Raw genomic sequence first — 24,553 nt, 5'->3', positions numbered from 1 at the left:
CCAGCAAAGGCATTCTTGATTAATCTCCAGAAGGGCCATGAGGCAGAGGAGAGGCCCGGGCAGTCCAGGAAGGGTCAAGGCCTGACCGTTGCACGCGATTAACATCTTGTATAAAGTCGGTCATTGCTTGGGGCAGATGAGAAAGATGTCCTGAGTCCCAACCTGTTCCTTCCTGATCCCCAGTCCCTAGAATGATGCCTAGTACTCAAGAGGCACTAAAAGAAATATTTGTAGACTGATTGAAAAAGAAATGAATGAGAAAGAAAATCCTCTCCATTCCACTTTCTTAACTCTTATTCAAGTGAAAGGAGCAGGGTCAGGTTGCTGGTTGTCTTGGCGGAAAGGAAGGTGGTTTCTCTGCAGCAATTTGGTCTGGTCTCTCTAGACTCAGGTGATTCCTTTGTTTCAACATTAGAAACCCGGAACAAACGCAGGTGGAAAAGGTGAGCAGGCTGCGTGCTTCGTTTTCATCCGCTTGCTTCTCTTTTGCGTCCCTCTTCCTTTCTCCCTAGACGGTTCTGCCTCCCAGACTCAGCAGCTTCCCAGCTCTCAGGTTCTGTGGCCCGATGAAGCTGTCTGCCTCCGAAAGAAGAAGAGACATTCTCGTCCTGACCCCTTTGCCCGGCTCTCAGACTTGTGCCACCGCCAGCTTCCGGAAGACCAGACAGCGATTCTCAACAGTGTGGACCACGATGACCCAGGCCATGCCACTTTGCTGTGACTCCACCCCACTCTAGGTGTCCCCGGGGCGAGGTTGCTGGGCTCAGGCAGGGAGGGCCACTGTGTGGGGGTGTGTCCTCCTCCGCCTGCCAAGGGCGGCCCAGACCTTTGTCCTGCATGCCCCCTCTTTTGCCAGAGCGGGTGTCTCCCTCCAGATCCTGGCCGCCTGTCTTCAGGACGGAGGGTGGGCACACCTTCCACCTGTGGGCCGAGGTCAGGAAGTGGATTGGAGACTGGGCGACACCTGTCTCCTCCCCTCCGCCCCCTGCTTCACTAGGTTGATTTTTCTCATCTCTTCCAGTGTCTTTGGGAGTGAAGAGGAAAGCAATGGCTTTTACTGCTCTCTGCTTCTGTTTCAGTTTTTCAAGTCCTGGAAGAAGGTTGGACTTAATGTCCATCTTCCACACCCCACATATATATAGATATAGATACAGATGCATACGTCTGTAGTGTGTGGGTTTCTCTATGTGTGTATATATATATATATGTACATTGAGGCAAAGTGCTGTTGCTCTCTGTGGTCAGTGGAGGCAGGAGGAGGGCAGTGGCCAGTTGGGGTTTGCGAGCAGGGCTGGCTGCACGTTGGCCAGGTGCCTGACATCTGTCTTGGGGGATTCTTTCTCCCAAAACAGGATCCATGTCTCTCAGCTGAATTCTCCGTGTGTCTCCTACCTTCTCCCACCCAGAGCAGAAATGGGGCCTTGCCGTGGTTACCGGCTGCCTTCTATGGGGGTTCAGCAATGAGTTACTGCAGAACTAAATTCAAGCCTTTATTTCTTGGTTTCTGGGTGAAGAAGGGGTGGCCAGGCACCTAGACCTGCATCTTTCTTCCTGCCAGCGTGGCTCACGCTGCAGAAGTAGAGGCTACTCAGCCGCAGGGCTAAAGCAAGCCCCTGGTGCACAAATCCAGCTCATCCGTCGGCACCCTTCCGCCCAGCCAGGCCGTGAGCTCTGTGGCCAAAGGCTCCCCCGCTGCGGAGCCACCTGTGTTAGCGCCAAGCTGCGGGCTCTATTTATACCGTCTCCGGCTCAGCACTCTCTGCAGCGCTGTTCCACAGCGGCTGATTGGATCCTCCTTTCCTTTTGTGGGAGCTAATTCTCCAGATTGATTAATTACCACTTGTGTGGAGCTGCCTGTGGCTTTCCTGTACTCACCACGTGCTGCCTGCTGACTCTTCTCTGCCCTGGGGCCTTCCTCCTCCCGTGGACCTGAGCTCTAGGGGGATGGGCTCAGGTGAAGCTAGGGCGCCTCCGGCTGCTGGGGCCTGGGACGCTCTGGATCCCGTCCTCTTTGCCCAGTTCTGTTCTGTGGCTGAGGCGTAGGAATGAAGGCCGGAGGGGTGGTGAGTAGGGTCTGGGCACTGACTCTTCCTCTGCCAAAGTCTCGTCCTGGTTCAAACTCTTAGCATCCAGAAGCTTCCGGAGATCATCTTCCCACTAAGATGTCTCTCTGCCGGTAAGATATGGTGCTGCCCAAGGACAGGGCAGAAGGCCCCGAGGGCGGGGTGGAGGGCAGATCTGCCCCTCCCCCACTCTTGTGTGGGAGCCCCCCTTCTGGCTTGGCTTAGAATGAAAGTTCCTTGAAGTATTTCCTTCTTGGTGCTGCTGCCTTGGTGGGTTTGGGGGCACCCACCTCTCCCGAGTTCCCTGCTTGGACGTGAGCCACGGCAGCACTGGACGGCTTCTGCTGGTCTCATGCAGCTGCCATGGGCTTGGCCCAGTGACCTCGCAGGATGAGGCCTTGGATGGCTGCTGTCTCTTCTTGGCATTTCCATCTTAGGAGATGGACGTCTTCTCTGCCACACCGGCCCTGGTCCTTCCTTTCACCCAGGGAGCTGAGGACCAGCTCCACCCTTGAGGTTTACCGTGCTAGTAACACCCCCGCAGTTCCTTTCTGAACACATCTGAAGGGGTCGTGGTGAGAGGCACACAGGGGCTTCTGAGACTGGGCCGTGCACCCTTGGGGTGGAACCTGGGCCTTCCGGTCGATGTGCTTCTCTGGGGCATTGGAATCCACTTGACCACTGAGCACCAGCTCTGCGAGATGGAAGAGCACACAACTCTTTGTGTTCTTTTTTCCAGGTAGCACACCCTCTGCCCCCGTGCCGTGATGTGCTGCTCACTTGGGCGTCTCTCCTGGGGGTTGACGGGAGCCGGCCTACCTGAGGTGTTGGGGTGGGAGGTGGGGATTTACCGCAAGCTGACGTGCAGCCTTTGTGCACTGGCAGTGTGGGGTTTTTCCCCCAGAGGAGCTCAGGGGGCTCAGCCAGGCCCTGGGATGCACTGGGAAGTGGGCATCAGGCTGTCAGCCTTCAGGATGAATTTGGCCTAGTTTTCTGAGCACCATCCTGGGAATTCCAGCCCTCAGGTTAGAAGAGAAGAGGAGATGATGAGGTAGAAGGCTTTGCTTCTTTCGGATGTCATGTGGGGCTGAGATGCTCAGGCTGTGGTTGTGCCTTCCAGGGCACCCCCGTGCTAACCAAGGTGCTGACTCCTCCTCCACTTCCTCTGGCAGTGTCTGTGACCTTAGCACATAGACCCAACGCGGGGAGCCGTGTTTTTCGCTGCTCACTGAGTGGCCGCTGTGCTGTGGCTTCCCTGGCTAGGGCAAGGACGTCAGGTCTACCCATCTCTCAGTGGCCTGCCTCTCATTCAGCTCCCATGAGGGCTTCCTCCTGTGACAGTGTTCTCGGAGGCCAGCAGCCCTCCTGCACCCCGTGGATGGCGATGGAAATTGGTGGAACGCAGTCCCCTGTCTCTGTGGGATAGAGGGTGAAGATGTCACAGGCACAAGTTTAGGTGCTGGGTGTGGGCATGTGTGACAGCGTGGTTGTGAGCATGTGCGTGATGGGGGTGTAACCACCTCTAGGGACCAATGTCCTTCATAGTCCGCCTTTGAACAATGGCAGTGACTACTGATCAGCTTCTTAGGACTTCTGCGCTCACTCTGTGGGAGATCACGCCTTCCAAACTTCTCCTTTTATGGTCTGGCGGCCTTGCAGTAGACACGGCTCAGATGTCTGTCTGCCTCTTCAGCATCGTGGCTGAGAACTGTGGCTATTGTAGTGTCAGGTGACCCACAGACCAGGAAGAGGGTGAAACGGTTCTTAGTGGGGCCTGGACAACTGCATTTGCGTGGGGAGAGAAGATGTATGACGAGGCCGAGAGGCGAAGCCTGTCTCTATTTGCTGGTGGGCTGCCGTGGGCGCCCTGGTGCTGAGCGGGGTCCTGTGCTGGATTGTTGGGGTGGCTCTGGGCCCAGCATCTGGGAGTGGCCCTGCCTGCTGCCAGTCTGCCTCTAAGCAGCTTCCCTCGAGAGACTGGGGGTAGGACAGGCCTTTTGAGATTCTACTTTCTTAACAGGAAGGATGCCTTTTTCCCAGCAGGCTGGCGGGGTCTGTGCCCTCCTTTAAGGTGGCCTAGTCCCACAACCATGTGCTTGGGGGAAGACTGAAGCCGGGTGGATTGAGCCGAGTATTTCTTGTTATTTTTCCATGTTCTCTGTCTTTATTTTTGATTTGTGATCTAAAATATTTGGGGTTGAACTGATTTAATTTATTTCTCTGCCCTTTTGGTGCCGAGGAAACTGGGGTAAGGTTCAAATGTGAAATTTTCTGATTTTATTTGGGGTGGGGGACAAGGTTGACAAAACAGTAGCTTCTGGGGAGAAACAGATTTCACGGAGCCTCCAGCATCTTTGGCACTGCCCACGATCTGAGTCTCCAGGGCTGAAGACTGCGTGGCTGGAATCTGTTTCTTCCCATTTTGTTAGCAAAAGCCTTTTCCAGGCTTGGGGGTGGGGTGGGGGAAGAATTGTACATAAAGTACATTTTATTAATATGTAGAGAAACCTAGGAAAAGAAAAGCTAATGGTTAATCTTGGGCTTGCTTTGCTTGCATGTAAAGGAGCTTTGGGGGCACTGCAGGGATGGTTGGGGAGCTGCAGGAAGGGGCAGAGGATGGAGCCGAGCAGGTCATGGAAGGCCCTGTGAGTCCAGCCTCTGCGGCACTCTAGGAGCTGTGCACATTCCCACTGGGGCTTCTAACCCAGCCCTGCCTGGGTATCTTCTTCAGATAAAGTGGATCTAGTAGGCGGTGTGTAGAGCCCCATGTGGCTGTGTGTGTTGCTTTACGGAGAGGGCCAAAGAGGTGTCTTATTGGCCAGATCTAGATTGACTAGGGTAATGGATGGGGCAGTGGTGTTTCAGGAGGGGGAGTTGGAGAAATGGAGGGTGGAGGGGAGGCATGTGTGCTTTGTCAGGTGTTGGTGAGGCTGGAAGGGGCACAGAGGGTGAGGTCAGGCATGGGTTAGGATGGTGAGACCACCCTAGGGGGCACCAAGCCTCAGCATCTCTTTGAGTCATGTGATAACTTAGTTACTTGTAAGGGTGCAGGGTACACACTGGGGGATCATCCCAAGATGATGAAGAATGATTGCCTGGTGGGCATCTGGCTGGGGAGTGGTGGCCGTGCAGGGCGTGTGGGAGGGGGATCTGGGCATCGGGGACAGATTGTGGGGTGGGGTCCTGCATGTGAACGCAGACTGGATCTTGGGAGAGGTCTTGCTTCTTAGCTAGATCTTCCTTGCTTCTTCTAGAATTAGCCTCTAACACTAAGTGCCCAAACCAAACATGGACATCTTCTTTATATTGTATTTAAACTTCATTTGTTTTCGGGGGCTCCTCAGGCCCAAAGCTGAGAAACTTGTCTTGAGATGCCCATCCTATCACCAGCTCTTCATCAGTGGAGAAGGAAGTGCCATTCTCGTTTTCCTAAGCTGCAGTGGTGGGTTGCCTCTCCGTCCACAATCTGAAAATGTTCATGGGCCTTGGTGATGGTGATGGTGATGGTGATAGAGAGGAGGAACTGGAGCCTGACGTGCCTTCATCCCCCTTTCCTCTTGAGGTAGAGAGGCTTCCTTCAGGCCATGAAGTTGCACAGTGGCTTCGTGAGGCCTTCTCTTTACTTTCTCTTCTTTTGATAGGCTAAAGTCAGTAGTCTGTGGTGGAGGTGGGAGGGCAGAAGCGTTTCACCTGAAACTCTCGGCTTGACCAGCCGTTCTTCTCTCTTTAATGTCTCCAGCTCTGCTTTCTTTTAGATTAAGAGGCAGAATTAAAAATCTCCTCTTTAGAAGAAGTCGGTAAACCAAGGATCAAAGCTCAGATTGGACTTTCGCACTCTTACCAGCTTGCTGTTTGGCTAGGGGTACCCATCACCACCCTTCCCTCTGGCTGCGAGTGAATCCACACTGGTCTGGAGCCTTATTTCTGTCTGTACTCTCAAAACCTTCTTTCAGGAGCAAGTATAATAACCCCACCAGATGTTCTGTGTGTTAGGTTGCCAGGAAGGTGGAAGTTTTTTTCAACCTCATTTTAAGCTGTTAGAAAAACACTCAGTAGATTAAATTTTGTCCAAAGACACCACCATCCCCTGAGGGATCCCATGTAGGATAAGGACAAACGAAGCATCCATACAGGGGTCATTAATGGCTGCTCACATCTTAGAGAAGGAAGAGTCCGGATATCATGGTTACCATATACTCTGGTGGAACAGTGGCCAGTCATTAAAGTCACATGGGTGTTGTCTTCTGCGGCGTAGAGGACAGTAGTAGTAGTTAGGGTTTCGGACGAGAGCTGGTGAAAAGCTGCCGGCTTTGGAGCCCTGGGTGGGAGAGCTAGATTGGACAGTTTTAGTCCCGTGGCTCAAATGCTCAGCTCCTGTCCCTGGTCCTTGGTTGTCACCGTTCCCATCACACTAGATGGGGACGTGAATGGCTGCCTGGGCCTGCCTTTCTTTCGGGTCTTGAAGAAGTGTGCTGCTCCAATCCTACCTCTCCGTGGTACTGGATTTCCTGGATTTATTTTGGGAACTAGGGCAGGTTCTCCCTCGCCACCCCGTATACACACCAGTTAGCTTCCCTTCCCTTTTCCTTTCCCCACTTCTGTATGGCTCCAGGGATCGTGAACATGTGCGTGGTTTACGATGGGGAGGTGGTGGGAGGGGCAGGGAATCCCGGAGGGCAGGGGGTTGGGCTGGGGAGGGGACTTGCATTTTCGGCCTTAGAAATGCCGCGGGCATGCACGTGTGGGGTTTTCACATAAGCCATGGGAGGGGCGAGTGCCCAGCCCTCCTCACGCTGGTGGTAGAACCTAGGGCTTTGGCCTCCTTTTGGCACAGGGGTCTATGAAGCTCTATTTCTGGTGGAGGGATGGGCCTCCTCACGGTCATCTTGCAGTTCTTGAAAGGGTAGTTGTCAGCCACTCTATCAATGAGGATTTATATGGCCTCGCATGAACAACGAGAGGTGTGCCATGGCCGACGGTGTCCTGGCAGGGCTGGAGAAAGGGGATTGTCTCCTGTGTCCCTCTGCAGGCACCAGGTTGTCCTCCTGGTCTCTAACCCCCAGCCAGCTGTCTAGTCCAGTGTTTCTTTTCTGGATTCAGGAAGTAAGTGGGGGGTGTGTGTGTGTGTGTGGTGTATGTGTGTGGTGTGCATGTCTGTGTCTGGTGTGTGTGTTGTGTGTGGTGTGTATATCTGTGTGTGGTGTGTGTGTGGTGTGCACGTGTGTGGTGTGGTTTGTGTGGTATGTGTGTTTGGTGTGGTTTGTGTATTGTGTGTGGTATGTGTTGTGCGTATTGTGTGGTGTGTGTGTGTGGTGTGTCTATTGTGTGTGGTTGTGTATGTGTGTGGGGTGTGTGTGTTATGGTATGTGTGTATCTGTGGTGTGCGTGTATGTGTGATATGTCTGGTATGCGTGTGTGTGGTGTGTGTTGAGTGTGGTTTGGTGTGTGTGTTATGTTGCGTGTGGTGTGTGCGTGGTGTGGTGTGTCTGGTGTGTGTGGTGTGTGTGTTTGGTGCATGTGTGGTGTGTCTGGTGTGTGTGTTTGGTGCGGTACATGTACTGTGTGTGGTGTGTGTGTGCTATGTGTTGTATGTATTGTGTGTGGTGTGTTATTGTGTGTGGTATGTGTGTATTGTGGGTGTGGTGTGTGGTATGGTGTGTGTATGTCTGGTGTGCGTGTGTGTGTGTGTGATGTGTCTGGTGTGTGTGTGTGATGTGACGTGTGTGTGTATGTGTGATGCGGTGTGTGTGTGTTGTGTGATTTGGTGTGTGTGTTGTATTGTGTGTGTGTGTGTTGTGTGTGTGTGTGGTGCGTGTGTGGTGTGTGTGTGGTGTGGTGTGTCTGTTGTGTGTGGTGTGTGTGTGAGAGATTTGTACAGACATGCTGATTTGCCTGCGTAGCGTCAGGCCCAGGAGACCCTCCTTCATTTGGCTCTTTTGCTAGACAACTTCTGTTTGGGTAGGAGGGTCAAATTAGTAATGCACCATCTTTAATGTATTTTTTATGGAGACTACATAAAATTATATAAATCTACAGAATTGGTTCTATTTTAAGGAGCGAGGGGAATGTATGTGGGAGGCAAGGATCAGATGCAATCGTGGAGACTGGGAGCTTCGGGCGAGTGGCACTCGTGGGGCGTGGGGAGCCGGGAGGGCAAGAGATGAGTGCCAGGCAAGATGGGCAGGGGCCCGTGCCCTCTGCACACATATATAAATATAAAGAAAACCTAGATAAAGTCTATATATCTCTATATCTATATGAAGTCATAGTTTGCTTTATTTTTGTACCTGTGCTTAGAGATGTTTTGAGCAGTGCTACCTTCCCAGGCAGTCTGGAATACTAGCTCATGCCTTGACGCCACCTCCTTCCCTGCTCTTCCTTTGATATTCTCTCTGTTCAGAGTTGCTTGGGTCTTTCTGATGGAAATGTGTATGTATGAAAAGTTTGTAAAATAACAAAACAAATAACCCACCTGCAGGAAGGACAAGTGAGCTGAAGGTTGTGTGGAGCTGCAGGACCTGATAGCCCTAAAGAACCAGGACCCATGCGTCTCTTGCCACTTGGGAGGGATGTTGACTTGAACTTCTTTGCAGAGGTGCTTAACAGGGCAAGGCTGAGGAGATGAAAACTGTGACTCCATCCCCATGTGGCTGTGGAAAGGTACCCAGTTCCTCAGAGAAAACCTGGCTTCACAGCATTAGAAAGGGGGTGGTTGAGACTACCTAGGGACCTACGGTGACGCCTGTCTTGGTTTGTAGCCCTGTAGCTCAGACAGCTCCTAGAGGGCATGGCAATGGAAGAGTTTGTGAGGCTGGCTGCATGGGCTTGGTCTTGGAGAACACATGGCCTGTTTAGTGTTGCTGCAGATTCTTAGAGCCAGTGTGAATGTGGTATGTAGTATAAATATGTCATCTATGTTTTCTTCAGTTATTTTTAATTGGAAAATAAAGTGCCATTGCAAATAGGATGGTCCAATCCTGGGACACTGAGTGGAGGATCAGGAGTGAGAGATTAACTTTGGGCCAGACTGGGAGAATGGGTCTTAGTGGAACCTTCCTTCTGGCCCCCAGCCGGGGACTTACAAAACTGAACAATGTATTGGCAGAACTGGACCCACAACGGGAGATTCTGGGGAGCAGGAGTTCGCTTGTATCTGAGCAGGAAGCAGTGTGCCCTGAAGAATACCTCTCTGAGCAAATTCCAGACCTCACACATATGCAAGGGCTCTGCCTTGCAGCCTCAGCAAGCGTCTCCTGGTGCTAGCTCCTTCCTGACTTGCCCGGAGCTCAGAGTGATGTATTTGAAGCCGGTGCTGGGCCAGATGGTGCAGGCAGTGAGGAGAGACTCAGGACTGCAACCTTTCGGCTCCTTATTCCTGAGTATCACTCAGAAAAGGGCAGTACTAACCCCTTTCCTAACCAAGACGTGGCACTCCCTAAGAGCTCTTGTCTACAGAGTTCTGTCCTTAGAGGAAAGCAGATGCCTTCAGCGTGAGAAGGGCTTGGTTGACAGTTTTGGGGTATTATGGGAAGAGTAGGTTGGGGTAAAGCTTGAGTCTAATTCTTGATCCTTACATGGACGTATGAGGCCCTGCCATTCAGTCAGGCACTGTCCTTGGGTCCTCAAATTAACTGATGAGAACACTCCCCAGTTTCTGAGGACACTGCTGGGAAATGGGCTCTGTCCACGCAGCTGGAAGGACCCAGCGCTGGCGCCACTGGCAGTGTGTCCATCCTTGCCTTGAATGATCTTTCTTGCAGGCTCCTGCAGCTGAGTGTTTCTTGTAAGATTTTTCAGGGGGATTGGGCAACAAGAACTGCAAATTCTGTTCCCTTCCCCCTTGAAGCCTTCCCAGGCCACCACAGTCTCTGCACAAGGGAGGCTTCCATTACCGTTCTGTTGGCTCCTAGACCCACCATCCCCTCTCTTTCTGTGGACTCTGCCCGACTTCTGGGCCACATGCAACCAGGAGAGTAAACTGCTCCAGCACCACGGGCATGTCCTAGGGCTTGCCCTCCCACCAGGGCCAGCCCAAGATTATGTCCTCAGCAGCATCAAGGTCTGGGAGAGCCACTGGCCTACATATCACCATTCTATTCCTCAGCCTCCACCTGGACTCTTCATTTTGGGGAGGGAAAGGGAAGATGGGGCCATAGCCCCTACCTTGAAATTGTACAGTGTGGAGGGGATGTTAGTGCCTACCTGTGACCTTTCTGCTCCACTGCTCAGCAAGATGAGGTAAGGGTGGGTGTCAGAGGGGACCTCCAGCTTCTCTGAAGAGCCAGCCCTTAAGGCACTTGGAGCAAAGGGCATTGAGATCAGCTCTATGTGGAGTAAGGAGGAGGCCTGGGAACCGCTTGTGGCATCAGTTGGGGCGACAGGTGGATGAGTGTGCTCTGATGGAGCTTTTACGGCCCACAGCCACTGCCAGGAGCCTGAGCTCTTCCCCATGCTTGGGACATGTTCCTTGGTCCCCACAGCAGAATGGACATTGAATTTTGGTGCTTTTCCCTTTTGGTAGAAGGTGGAGGTATCTGAGGAGTTGTTTCTGTCTTGCTACCTCTGTCTGCTTTATAGAGCAAGAGTTGAGAATAGGAAGATCTGTTGAGAATCTCTCTCCCATGGATCAGTGTGGGCCCTGTCCCTCTTCCCCACTGTCACCAACCAACAGCTTGGGGAAAAGGCTCTGTCTCGGATTTTTGCTGCGCGCTTCCACTCCTCTTGGCGGTAGATGTTCATGTTGACCCACTTTGGGCAGTCTGAAAGTAGGAGGTAGGGGAAGAGGCAAGCCCGCACAGCACACTTCCTGTCCATAGGGGGTTGACTGTGGCATTGGAGGGTGGGGTCTCAGAGTCCAGGGACTGGGAGGAAGGTACTTGATGGGATAGTCTTGATTCTGGAACTTTAGACTGAGGTGTTAGAAAGGGGAATTGTTGGCTAGGGGAGAACAGCAGTTTAACGCTCCACTTGCTAAGTTGTATGTGTCAGTGTCAAAAGGTCTTGACCTCCCATTCAGATTTAATTTCCTAACTGCCATTTGTGGGGCTGGGGATAGAGGGCCCGGAAGGGGGCGCTGTCACCAGTTGCTGTTGCTTTTCTGCAGTCACTGACAGGAAGGGACCACATCCTGCTTCATGTCAGCGACTCCTGCCCTTTGGTCTTCAGTTTTTTTCTCTTCCCCAGGAGGGACTTTGATCATGCAGGAAAGAATTCTCCCATCGCACTCCTGGGGGCAAGTTTTAGATGAGCTTCTTTCCTCCATTTCACCTGGTGGTCTGCGGACACACAGAGGGTGGGGGTGAGCAGGCAGTGTGGGTGGGGAGGGGCTCCTGATGCTGCCTCCCCTGGACCCCTTACAAACTCTGTACCTCTCAGTGCGCGGCAGCCTCTTGCTGTAGTTCTTTTCTGGATATGACTGTCAGTTTCGTCATGAGATTTCTTGCTTTCATTTCGAACTCTTTCTTTCTTCCACTTTCTTTGGGGGTGACCCCCGATCCATGCCAGGTCTTCCTGTGAAGACCGTTCCAACCTCGTTTCCATTTCTTGAATGTTGAGTATTACAACATCACTGCGCTAGGGTGCTTCATGGTGCTGTTCTCGAAGAGGCCAGTTGGGCTGAATCTCCTTCCTCCCACTGGCTCCTGATATCTTGCTGTATTTTGTCTTCTTTCTGATTTTTCCCTAGGGGTTTGGGGTGGGTGACTTAGGGGTGGCTTTTGTGCTCTCCCTCTCTCTCTCTTTCTTTTCTGTATGTATGTATGGACTGGTTAAAGTGAGTTTGGGCAGCTGACTTTATGGTATGGGTTGGCTGACTTTTGTTCAACATTAAAGACAAACCAACAAATTGTACAGCTGCACACAGAACACCTTTGAGTGTGAACTTGAATGGCAACTAGAGGCTTACTTTTTGAACTTCAGGTATGTAACTCAAAAGTAAATAAAAACACTATTTTTTCAGTCAGCTTTTTTTTTCTTCTAAAAGATGACTTAGAAATCAAACTATAAGAACATGAAATCGGTGCTGTACCAAAGCCTTATATGAACATATTCTACACTCTGTATAACCTGTCTGTGAGGAGCTCCCTGCTCTATCACCCTCTTCTCAAAAGCCTGGGAATGCCAGCGCGTGCCAAGCCTGGGGCTGGGTCTTGGGGACCTGTGGGCCAAGGGCACCCTGGGAAGCAAAAGATGATGGTGAGGATGGGACACCCTTCTGCTGCCTGAGCAGACTGCAAGGAAACCAGTTGTGTGTGTGTGTGTGCACGCGCACGTGTGTGTGCGCACCTGCATATATATGTGTGCATACCTGTGCGTGTGTGTGTGTGTGCGTGTGTGTGTGCACGCAAGAGAGAGTGAGAGCGAGAGAGAGCTCACAGGTGTGCAGTGTCATAGTGAATGTACTAAGTACGAGCTTGAAGGGAGACCCAGGTTGGCTCTGAGAGTGGGGCGGTGTGGGAATGAAGGGGGGATGCTCTCTCCCCTGTTTTCTGCCTCCTTCCCTTCTCCGTCGGGGAAGGGAGGTGTATTGGAAACAGCTACACTCTCAATCAGGTGCTTTTTTTCCCTCAAAATCTCCAAACTCAAAGCATTTATAAGGGGCCCTTCCAATGGGCAGGCACCCCCAGCCACCAAATCACAGACTTCCAAGAGTGGGAGGAACTTTCTCCTCCTCAACCCTCCCTTGGTTTCCTGGGGAAGAGGGTTCTTCCTGCAGGGCCCCTGGGCATCCTGCTCCTGGGCCTGGGCCTATAGTCTGCCCTGCCCCTTCTTCCCAAACCACTGAGAAGACCCCACTGGAGATGACCCCAAAGCCACGCCTGCTCTACGGCCCTAAGCAATAGACGCCTGCCCTGGCTACTGATGACGGTGATCCCTTTGGCCTTTGACTTGCCAGTTAAAAATGGAGTGATACCCCAGACTCAATTAGGAAGAGAACCTGCAGCCTGCCTCAGCTCAGGCTACCACGCCAGGCTCCACTCGCTGGTATTTCCAGGCTTGCTAAGTACTAACCAACTCATCCCCAGTAACACTGCATGTTCATATCCTGAATTACAAATCAAAATGAGCAAACACGTGCATAAGCAAACGAGAAAAAAGAAGGCACACATCAAATGACGAGATGTGCAGCCAGTGAAGGTACCCCGGGAGTGTTGCAAGTTAAACTGATGAAAAGATGTTTAGTATTTAATTGCTCCTCATGTAACATTACTCTGCTTCAGAAATGTTTTGTATTTTGATATAAATAAACATTTGCTAAAAAAGTTCATTTTCTAATTTTTTTTTGTACCTAGGGAGTACTTCCTGATGTTGCCTCACCCCTGGTCCTAGGTCTCCCTGATCAACCCACTTTAAACTCACGACTCAACATGATTCTGAAAGGATTTGCGGCTGGGAGATGAAGAGGTTGCCTTTCGTTCATTGAACACACATGTACTGAGGGTATACTGTGTGTGAGTCACTGTTCAGTTCACTTGGGGTCCACAAATGAACAGGCCAGACAAGGCTCCTGCTCCTGGAGGGCTTTCATTCTAGTGGTAGGGACAGAGAATGAGTCATTATTGCACTAAGAAAATGACATCAAATGGCGTAAGGCAAAAAAAAGGAGCAGGGTAAGGGGCAGCTGACGTACAGAAGGAAGGAGGGGGCTGCAGTTTAGAGCACTATTTTAGAGTGCTCAGAGAGGGCCTCGGGAGGCAGCACTGGAGCAAAAGCAGAAAGGGGGTGGCTTGTCTGGTGAATGCACACACACTTCTCTTTTGCTTTGTAGGCTTTTTGCGCTGGCTCTTCAATTATGCAATGATGGTAATTTTTTGGTTGGACTCTATCTTTGTCTAAACGAGTCCCCAGTCAGCAAGTCCTGCTGGCCCTCGGCAAAATCTCATGCAAGAGTCGGGTGTGATGGCCCCTCTGTCTCTGCTTTGCTTTTCCCCGAGAGGGAGGGATGGTCAGGCTTCGGCATCTCACTCTACCTCCTGCAGGGTTCAGTTTGGGGACTTGACTTCCTGCCCTGGCCCATCCTCGTCCTCCCCTTCTCATGCTGGATGTAGGCAATGCTCCCCTGTTTCCCTAGCAACACCTACTAGGCTGTCTTCTCATTTTATTTGGGATTTAGGTGGAGATCAGATGCCAAAATACGATATTTCTGTTTCTGCCTACCAAGAGGAGAAAACAGTCAAAGGAAAAAACCAGCAAACGGACAGAAAAATAGGCCCATCTATATATTAAAAAACCTCTGCCATGGGAAATTTCCTAACAGCTGTGAGAGGGGCTGTTCTGCCAGGCGGGCCCTGTGTCCACACAGCTTTCCTCTGCCTCAGTGATCTGCCACAATTCTCTTTCTTCCCTAGTTTCCATTCACTCTTTCCTCTGCCCTCTGCTGCTCTTAGCAGGCCATGATGAAAATCTTTTTGATGTCTCTTCTATATTTGGTCTTAATTTGTAAAAGCAGATGCATGGAGTGTCTCGCAGTCTCTTTCTTATGCATAGGTGAATGTGGCCAAAGTTGCCAACCCCACCCTGTGAGAGCCAGCTCTCGGCTCATCCCCGAGGCTGTGGGCAGTGCAGTACTGCATTCCCAGCATGCCCTCGGCATTCTACAGGAGCAGCTGGCTGACCTCACAATCCTGTAACATTCGCAGGCTCTCTGGCAAAGCTAAATTTTAAAAAAGTAGTGAGAAAAAGATAATTTTGGTCAGGAGGACCGTCTCTGTTAAATTTAAGAGACTTTTGCCTCTTTTTAAGATTGGGCCTAAATTCAGGTGCTCTGTACTTTAAGAAATCCTTTCATTTTTATTTCATTTGATGCTCATGATAACCTCACAGGTTAAGTAAAATAGGTCTGATTCATCTCTTTTTTGGTCAGAACCAATGAATGAGCCAATCAATGGCCCTTGACTTCTCCTTCGCTTCCTCTCTCTGCCTCCCTCTCTCCCTTCGTCCTTTCCTCCCCTCATCGCTGCTCAAAGGCTTTAAGGCAGCAGGAAGTTGCCTAGAAAATAAAAATGAGGCGGAGTACTTTTTCCCTTAGGCCTCCTTTCAGGTCCACATGACACAGTCCCAGGACACCTGTGTTCCCCAAGTGAGGTCATGCAGCCCCTTGAGTCTAGGAAATGGCACTTGTGAACCCTGCTGAGCAATGCCGGGACTTTTATTAGTGGAAGTTTGGGTGAATTATGGTGCCAGAGAAAGGGTTAGGGGACACCAGGTGACAGCAAACTTTCTGGGCTTTCTACACCTTGAGATCGTGCTGATTTCACGACCCAGGCTCTGCTGTGAGGTTTTGGGGAGAGACCAGGCTAGTCCTGGGGTACTCAGGGGTCTGCATCGTCACGCAGATGGTGTGCTGTAGGCAAACTAGCCAGAGTCTCCTGTGCCCCCAGCCTCCCTTTTTGGGCTGTTTTCCCCATTTCCATGGAACCCTTTCCTCTGTGGTCGGGGCCTAGGAGCCATCTGTCTACAAACCTAGTGTTGAAGAAGAATTGCATGATGCCCTGGTTCATCAGCCGAGAGAGGTGGGCAGCACCCTGCAATTCCCGTCCTAGATTGATCACCGCTTTTGCGAAGCTGCTTTCACCTGTGCTCCTCAGCCCTGGTGGAGGAAGCGTCTGCATTCACAGTGGCTTGCCTTCACCTCCTACCCCTGGAAAAAGTCCTTGTCCTGCCTGTGCCGTTAAGAAAGAAGTGACTGGCCAGGCGCGGTGGCTCACACCTGTAATCCCAGCACTTCGGGAGGCCGAGGCAGGTGGATCACGAGGTCAGGAGATCAAGACCATCCTGGCTAACACAGTGAAACCCCATCTCTACTAAAAAAAAAAATAGAAAAAATTAGCCTGGCGTAGTGGCGGGCACCTGTAGTCCCAGCTCCTCAGGAGGCTGAAGCAGGAGAATGGCGTGAACCCAGGAGGCGGAGCTTGCAGTGAGCCGAGATGGCGCCACTGCACTCCAGCCTGGGCGACAGAGCGAGACTCCGTCTCAAAAAAAAAAAAGTGGGGGGAACTTGGGGAAATCCCTTGGCCTTTCTGAGGCAGCTACCCGCAGGGAGGGAGCCAGCCTTTCTTGGCAGGAAACACATGTCTGTGCAGACACACAAGGTGCCTGTCCAGGTCTTCGGGGACTGCCTTGGCAGCACAGGCTCAGTGCAGGGGTCTGCAGCTCAGTGGCATCCTCCGAGAAGAAATGCCACTTTCTCCTTCTTGGGGGCAGCCCCCTCTCTATGCTGGATGATTATGGAGCATTATCTCACTTGGTTTTGAGGGAGAAGCACGCCCTTTCCACCCACATAAGGAGGGGGAGGGAAACGCCTCTGAGCACTTCCAGGCACTCCTCAGAAGGCCAGTGACTGGGCTTCAACCTTCCGTTTCATCTCCTTCCTGCTGCCATCCTGGTGTGCTGCTAGGGCCAGCTGTGCCACCTCTTGTTCAGCTGTGCCGGAGGTAACTGGCGCTCTGTGACAGGGCAGGGTGCTAAGCTCCTGTGTGTCCGCAGTTTGAGGCCTTAATCGTCAAATGGCATCAGGAAGTGTCCCTTCACACCTGACGCCCCTTCATCCTATCATGGGTATGGGCCTTCCCAGCAGCAGCTCCTTGACCTAAGTATAGGCTTCCACTGCGCTTCGTTTCACCGGCTCCTTGTGTTTCCGGCTCACTAGCGTGGAAGCCCCTAGGCAGTGGAGCCCGCATCAGTCCTGTTTGCTGTTGGAACCCCGATACCTACCACAAAAGAGAGACTTGATATTTATGGACAGAATGAATGACTGGTCAGAAAAATGCCTATGATATTTGGCATTATTTAATTTGGAGGTCCTTGGTACCCTTGGGAGAGCAGCTTCAGTGGTGTGATGGGAGCGGCGGCTGGGGGGGAGCTCACTGAGCGGGGGCAGAGCCACTGGGGACTGTTATGCAGACAACACTTCAGACACCAAGTGCTTTAAAATACAGTGTATTAACAGGGTATTTGAGGTATAGCAAGGCCCGCATGTCAGAAGACAGTTGTCACTGAAAAGAGTTTGTTACAGTTCCTGAGAGGAAGCAGCACACCACGCCACACCCCAGGGCCACTTGGGGAAGCACTGGAATCGGCCGGGAGGCAGGGGACCCGGGAGCCATAGGTGGGGGGGCTTCACTGTGGTTTCCCTGGGAAGGAATGGGCGAAGCAGGGTGAGTGGGCTCAGGATTGTCTAGTTTCAATAGTGGTAGTGGGCTTCGGGACACTGGTACCCTAGGTGTCTAGTGACTGGCCCTGGCTGATTAGGGCGGGACTCTAAGACCCTCGGAGGAGGTTGTGGGGTGTGGGCTCTGGATTGGGTGGATTTGTATTTAAAAGGGCATTTTGGGGTGAGTTACTGTCTCTAGGAATTGGCTAATCTCGGAAGGGGCAGTCCCTCTGGGGTCAGCAAGGCCTCAGATGTCAAAGCATCAGAAGACAGAAAATAAAGACAGAGTTCATATACCGCATAGCAACAGGGGAGAGAAAGGGGATGGCAGCTGGCAGGGTGTGGGTCACAGGTGGACATTGCCTGAGTGTTAGCTGCAAGGGATTAAAGCAGCTTCCATGCTTCTAGAATGATCCAACAGGAGATACCAAAGATACCAGAGGGAAAGGCGCTCAGGAATGCTTCTGGAATGATCCAACAGAAGATACCAAAGATACCAGAGGGAAAGGCACTCAGGAAAGGAACAAGGTCCTTGATAAAGAGCAGGGAGGAGCAGGACTGGCCTGCAGGGGAAGGCACTGGGCAGCCAGGGGCCAGGAGGGAGCTCTCCTGCCGTGGTCTGCGTTTCTCAGGAAGTGAGAAGCAGGGTATCAGCTGGAAGATAGAGGGGCTGTGGGGGTGGCAGAGGAAACCTGCAGAGAAGTGAGCCTGATGGGGAAGCTCTGAGGATCACTGGCTGTGCGGAGTCAATATGGGGCTGGTGATTATGAATGTGCAGTAGTTTATCCCAAGATGTGGATTTTCTAGGAAAGTATGATGGCGAGAGTGGGGCAAGGTAGTCGAGGGAGAGGGTGAAATAATACTCACAAGAGACCATGGAATCCAAGGTTGGTGAGTACACGAGACAGGATGAGATGCATAAATACAAATAAAGTGATGGGTCCAATGGATCTGAGACTTGATGACTGGCTTTTGTGCTGCAGGCAGTGTTGGGTCTCTGTGCTTGAAGAACGGGGGCTTGCAGGCAGATCTGGTGCTCATAATTTAAAGGAAGAGCATCTGGTAATGAGCAGGCCCATGGTGTGACTGAAAGTGGTTGGCTCAGGTAGGGTAGAGAAGTTCACTGAAGGTATGCTCAGAGAATGAAGAGCCCAGGGCAATGGGCAGATTCCCTGGGGGGAGGGTCCATTCCTGGGAATAATGACTCGACTTGGAAAGGGGAAGACTGGGGCAGGCGCTAATAATTTCAGCAAATGAGAGCATCTTGAGGATGGGGGATGTCAGGAACGAGAGGGGAGGTGGCCAACCCAAAAGGCACATGTCTCAGAGGAGCAGTGTGAAGAGGGAGAAATGGCCTGGAACCAGCAGAGAGGCCTGGCTTTCCCACAGCCTATGTTCTAATGTAGTGATCCAGCCAGTCACCCAGTCAATCAACAACCCAGTCACTCTGAAAGTGGCATGGGCATTATGCAGAGAACCAAGTAGGATGGTGTGGAGTGATGGGCGGGTTGTAGAACTGAGTAGGATGGTGCGGAGTGACGAGCGGGTTGCTTTCGGTTGGGTAGCTAGGGAAGACGGCTTCGAAGTCACATTTAAGCCTTGTCACATTGCTGAGAAGGGGCCAGTCAGGTACAGCTCAGCAGAGAAGAGCCTCCCAGGCAGAGGTGCTGTTTCTGCAGACCTGAAGATAGGAGTGGATTTGGTCTGTTTGAGGAATAGAGTGAGCCGTGAGTGGGAAGGGAAGGAGAGAGCAGCGGAAGAGGACGAGTGACAAACCAGGGCTCTGTAAAGGGGACGGAGGGTTAGATTGTGTTCTTAGGGTTCTGGGAAGTCATCGGAGAGTTTTAAGCTGGGCAAAGCCTTGATCTGATTTACGTATTAGAAATACCCCTCTGACTGCTGGTGGAGAGCAGACTATAGGAGGGTGAGAGCAGAGGGAGCAGAGAGATGACAATGCCATCCACAGTCCCAGCTGAGAAGCGTTTAGACCAGGACAGCCACAGCAGAGGCGGAGAGGAGGCAGCCAGTTTGGATCTGTGTGGGAGGGGCGACAGGCTTGCTGAAAAGCTTGCCGTGAGAGTGAAGAAAAGAGAGGAATCAAGAATGACTCTGGCTTTTGACCTGAGCAACTGAGAAAGAGGACTGAGGGAGGAGGAGGTATGAAAGGGGACAGACATTAAGAGTCGTAAGGTCTGAAAGGGTCATTAAACTTCCCATTGGAGGTGTCGGGTCAGATGCCACTAGATGTGTGGGCCTGGGATTCCAGAGGGACCTTATCAGTGTAGATACAGGTTAGGGAATTGTCCTCAGAGAGATGGTATTTAAATCGTAGAAGGGGAGGGTAGACAGAGAAGAGAAGGGGTGCACACAAGCCACTGAGTGTCGCGTAGAGGTAGGTAATTAATGATGTTGACAAGGCGGCCTCAGTGGCACAGTGGGGACAGAAGCCCCATGGGAGTGGGTTGATGAGAAAGTGGAGACAGTGACTATTGACAAATCTTGAGCTAGGAGGCAGAGGGGAAGTTCTGATGGTACAGCTGATTGCTGAGTGGAAGTTTCCTAGGACATCATAGCTCTAGGGCTCAGGAGCACTGTGGGTGCCAAAATGTCCTATCCAGTTCCCCTGTAGTAGATGGGTGTGCCCATCCCCTGGCTTCTTTGCATGTTGGTGGCCCATGGCTCACAGGTGCCTCCCACCCTGCTCATCACTGGAGAGGTGCCCTTGACTGACATGAGCCCCCTTGCCCAAGAAATGACAAGCTCCTCTGCCAGGAGTGACCCTCAGCTAATGGCTGGCACAGGGATACAAAAGGCCACCTGCTTGCCTTAAAGAGAGGGTGTCCCTATGATGCTCTCCAGGATCAGGCCACAGCTAGAATTCACCTGAGATGACATCCTTCATCACTTCTTTCCCCAATCCTGTCTAGCTTTCCTTACTTCTTTAGTTTTTGTCTTGGATGTTTCCGCAATAAAACACCCCCCACCCCATTGCCTGGCTTAGGCTTTGCACCTAGAGAACCCATTCTAAGACTGGATGCCAGGGGACTCTAAGGTTGGAACTCAGGAATTAGGTGACTCACCACTGGCTGGCAAAACGACCCCATCGTAGCAGCAGGTACAGTATTAGCAGTTGCTGGTATGTATTAGCAGTGCAATTGCTAAGATGGCCACCCATGTAGAACTGAGGGAAGGTACAGGGAAAAGGGATATACTGGTTCATAGAACATCTTATATTTGAGAGGTTCTGAAGAAAGACTACTGATAGGAACTGTGGGATGGAGTGGCTGAATGCCCTTGAGGCTTTGAAGAGAGGAAAGGCCCCACCAGGGCAGCCAATCTCCAATTTAAAGCAAAGGAGAGTCAGCATGCCTCCTTGGTGGCCTTAAAGAGACTCCCATATGCAGCAGGAGGGCAGAACAAGCTGAAGACCAGACCTAGGACTTAATTGTTAGAGAAGCAGAATTCTGGAGCAGGCTGAATCTCAGGCCAGATGAGTCTCATATGCCAAAGTCAGGGTCTAATAGGAAAGGACTGAGACCCACCATCTGGGATGGGAACAGAGAGAGAAATGTGTTGGAAGACTTTGAGCCTCCAGATTCCCCAAAACCTCTGGTCCTGCCAAAATGGCCTTTCCCCCTTTCTGGAAGACAGAAACCCCTCCTTGCTTGAAGAACAGGCAGATGCTTCAAATGAAGCAGGTATTCTACAAGAAGTTCTTGACTTCCTCAGCAGCTTTCCCATCCACAGATGCCCCATTTGTCCCTTCTTATTTAGACCAATAAGAGAATCAAGGCTCAGCATATCCCCCTAGGCAAGCATTGGGTCTGCTAAGAGAGGAGAGGGATTTCTTTAAGGAGCTGAAGGATCTGGCTAGTGTGTGTTGGGCACAGACCAGGGGGTGTGCTTGAGGGTGAATCCTGAGGGTGCTGGGCCAAGGGGGCCAGACTAGAAAGCTCTTCAGGGGAGAGTTTGTTAATATGGGGGCATCCACCAGTGATTCTGGTTTTAATAATCTTGCCAGGGCCCCGTAAGGCAATTCTTATGGCTGCTGAGTGGTTCCTAGAGGCTTGCTGAGAATGATGGCCCACATGAAATGAAATGGATGTGTCAGAACTCCCTTGCAGATCATGGCTGAAGGGATCCAAAGGCTTAAGGAAATGGGTGTGCTAGAATGGATCTACTCTAGAATACCAGAAGACCCCGGCTGCCTGTGTTTTTTGATTGGGCTGGAGGACTCTTCATTCACCAGGGAGATAAAGGATGGGTTGGTGAGAGGGTTCCAGCATGGATGAGCAGCTCAGCACAGCTGTCCTCGGGAGGCCAGGACTGAGCTTGAATGTGCTGATGCAGAACTGAGTGTCTACTGAAGCCTACAGAAGCTGTCATGATTCGTGGGGAATCATGAGCAGCAGTCCTTCTGAAGCCCAGAATAAGAAAAGAAATGGCATCAGTGCTACCATGAAATATTGGGCTGAAAATCCAACTGATGTGGTTAAAAAGTAAATCAACAAAAGGTTAAAAGAAAGTAAATAAAACATTATTTTCAAGTGATATGAATTATCTATACATAAAATCTGTGAGAATCTATGGACAAACCATTGGAAACAGAGAACCAAGCAAGACTGCTGAACCCAAAGTGGATGGAGTTCTTTATACCAGCAACAAAACAACGTGTTTTAAAAGGCATCTTTATAATAGTGACGACAACAACAAAACAAGAGAAAACAATGGGCAAGACCTTTATGAGTTAAATGGCAAGATTTCATTGAGAGACAAGAGAAGGTCTAAAATCACGTGGACCTCAGATTAAGACAAATGAGCATCCCTGTCTCCATGTGTCAGTCCTTTCCCCGAGGATGTGGTCCCTTGAAGGGCCTGGCTTTCTGTCAGGACTGACAGTTTGCCTTACACGGGCCTGTGTGTTTGATACCTCTCCCCAGGGGCCAGTCCCTGCTCTTTTCTTAGAGGTTGGACATTCCCCTCTCGCCTACCTCTCTCTCTGTCAGATCAACTGGAGCATCAGCCCATACTTAGGTCTCTGGTTTCCAATTCTCTCTTCACTTTTGGCTAAAGAAGTTATAAACTCAGCTATGCATTCAGAGGCACGCTTGCTACATCTTATCCAGCATTCTAGATTTTAGGGGCAGAGGCTTTTTAGGCTATCTGGTTGGCCTTGTTACCAACACTGAACACCTCCATCCTTTCTTTGTCTCTGTTCAAAGTATGCTGTTTGACTTTTCTAGATCGCATATTTGTAAAAATATTTTTCAATCTGACGGTGTCTGTTTTTCAGAGGATCATTCAGTTCATTCACATTGAGTAGTGACTGTTATACTTTATATAGCATTCTACTATATTTTGTATTTTTTATTCATTTTATTTTGTGATTTCCCAATCATCCTTTTCCTTATTTTTGCTGGTTGCTGTTTATTTTTCAGTTGTTATTTACTGCTTTTTAACCCCCTTATTAAATTTGGGAGTTCAACTATCATTTTCCATTCCATTATTGATAACGTTCCATTTCTAAGTACCCAAATCCATATTTTCTTCATCACTATTAAATGATAGCAAATGCCAACTTTTCCTCTATCAAGACACTCAGTTATCTGACCGTTCTCTCCACCTTGCGTGTGGTGAAACGTTAGGACATTTTTACTTCCTGACTTTTCTCTTCCCCAACTTGAATGATGCCTTTGAACATTTTTACTGATGTCTCTCCATCTTAACACCCAGGTTTTGCTGAGAGAGTTTGGTACATTTATTCTAAGCTATTATTAGAATTTATCTTTCAGTACGTAGGTCTCTTTTATTTAAGATCCTTATTTCTTGGATTACTTATTTTCAGGTGCTGATTTTCAATATATACATACTTACAGGCATATATAAAATATCTCTGAATGCATATAGGTACATACATATTTGGATTTGTGTATATTTGTTGCGCACCACTTCCTTTTCTCCATCATCTTTTATTTGTGTTCGGATTTTTTTTGAGAGTAAAGTCTTTCTTAGATAGGTTCATAGGTGCTATAATCTCTGGACCATGCATTTCTACAAGTATCATTTTTGGCTTCTGGTGTCAGCAGCATGGCTGCAGCAGGTGGTTTTTAACCGTCTTTCATGGCATTAAGGTGAGAGGAGTCTCAGCTGACTTGCTCAGCTCTTCTTCAGCTCCCTGGAGGTCAGAGAGAACAGGCACAGTCCCGTGGGCTATTATTGTCTTCCCCTGGGGTTTTCCTATCTCTGCACACTAAACTTTCTCCAGGAGCCACCAAGTTCCTTGTCTGGCCCTGGGACTTTTCCAACACGTGTCCCTAAGCCAATGTGTTGCGAGAAAAAAAATGGAGCCTCAGGTTAAATCGTGAAAGTAGTAGAGATTACTATGAGGACACAGAGCAGGGGAATGGGCAGTGGCTGAGAAGAGAATCCTGGGTTCACCAATGTTTAAGGGGCAGGCAGAGAAAAGGGGGCCCAAGAAGGAGGAAGTGGTCAGTAGGGTCAAGTATAAGAGAAAGGTCATGTAAATATCGCCTAAATGTCTTCACAGGCTGGGATGAAAATTGAGTTAACTTTTCATAGGAACTATACATTTCAATGACTCTGTCTCATTTACCAAATAAACAGGAAGGCCAGTTTTCCCAGGGTTCCTTATTCTTACATTTCTCAGACTCCTTGGAGTGTTTACATGAATTCCAGAATCGATCCTGGATATCTTCGCTGCTTGCTGGTAGGAATGGAAACTCAAGAGCCTGTATTCAGCCCAAAGGAGTCTGGGGTTGCGGAGCTTGCGTCTCAGGATGTCTGCTGCTCCTGCTGCTGCTAGTGCCTGCGTGGATAGAGGCCACATGCCCAGAGGCGGAAGGATGTAAGTGCCAGCGCTGTGCTCTGTAGGCCACAGGGAGAACCACACATGGCTTGCGTAAAGTCCTAGCTTTGTCTGTGTGTTTGTTTTTGTTTCCTTTCAGGACACCCGGTTCCTAGAATCTCAAAGGGTAGGGAGGCTCTCTCCATTTTCTTCCCGTCTGCCTCCATATAATTTTTTGGATTTGATTAGCTGAGTAGAGGGAATAACATTCAAGTCCTAAATGCAAATGGATGTTCCTGGGAGGGAGAGGGGAGCAATGAATGACACCACATTGGATCAGTTGGGGTTTCAGTAGGAGACATATAATGGGAGGAGCATGTGTTTATAAAGGGATGTTTTCCTAGGTGTGGGAGGGTGTGGAAGACCATGTGAGTGGTGCAGGAACCCAGGGCAGTTAGTGGCTGACTGTCAACCCCCTTAGGCCTAGAGACAAGAAGGGAAGGAGAGGCGGCCATAATTGGGGAAGAGAAGTCA

At 50.5% G+C, this 24,553-nt stretch overlaps 1 protein-coding gene across 2 annotated transcripts in view; it reads left to right on the top strand.

Annotated features, from left to right (window-relative positions):
* IGSF9B (immunoglobulin superfamily member 9B) overlaps window positions 1-12,020 on the top strand; it is a 57,251-nt gene extending 45,231 nt beyond the window's left edge. For both annotated transcript variants that reach the window (XM_054439187.2, XM_054439186.2), the window contains exon 20: window positions 513-12,020. In XM_054439187.2, coding sequence (XP_054295162.1) covers window positions 513-721 — 209 coding nt within the window. In that variant the 3' untranslated portion in view covers window positions 722-12,020. The remainder of the gene's footprint in view (window positions 1-512) is intronic.
* The last annotated feature ends 12,533 nt before the right edge of the window (window positions 12,021-24,553 follow it).

The sequence above is a fragment of the Pongo pygmaeus genome, chromosome 9, assembly GCF_028885625.2.
Source record: "Pongo pygmaeus isolate AG05252 chromosome 9, NHGRI_mPonPyg2-v2.0_pri, whole genome shotgun sequence".
NCBI classification, from domain to species: domain Eukaryota; kingdom Metazoa; phylum Chordata; class Mammalia; order Primates; family Hominidae; genus Pongo; species Pongo pygmaeus.
The sequence above is the reverse complement of the archived record's forward strand: the minus strand, read 5'-3'. Positions and strand labels throughout refer to the sequence as shown.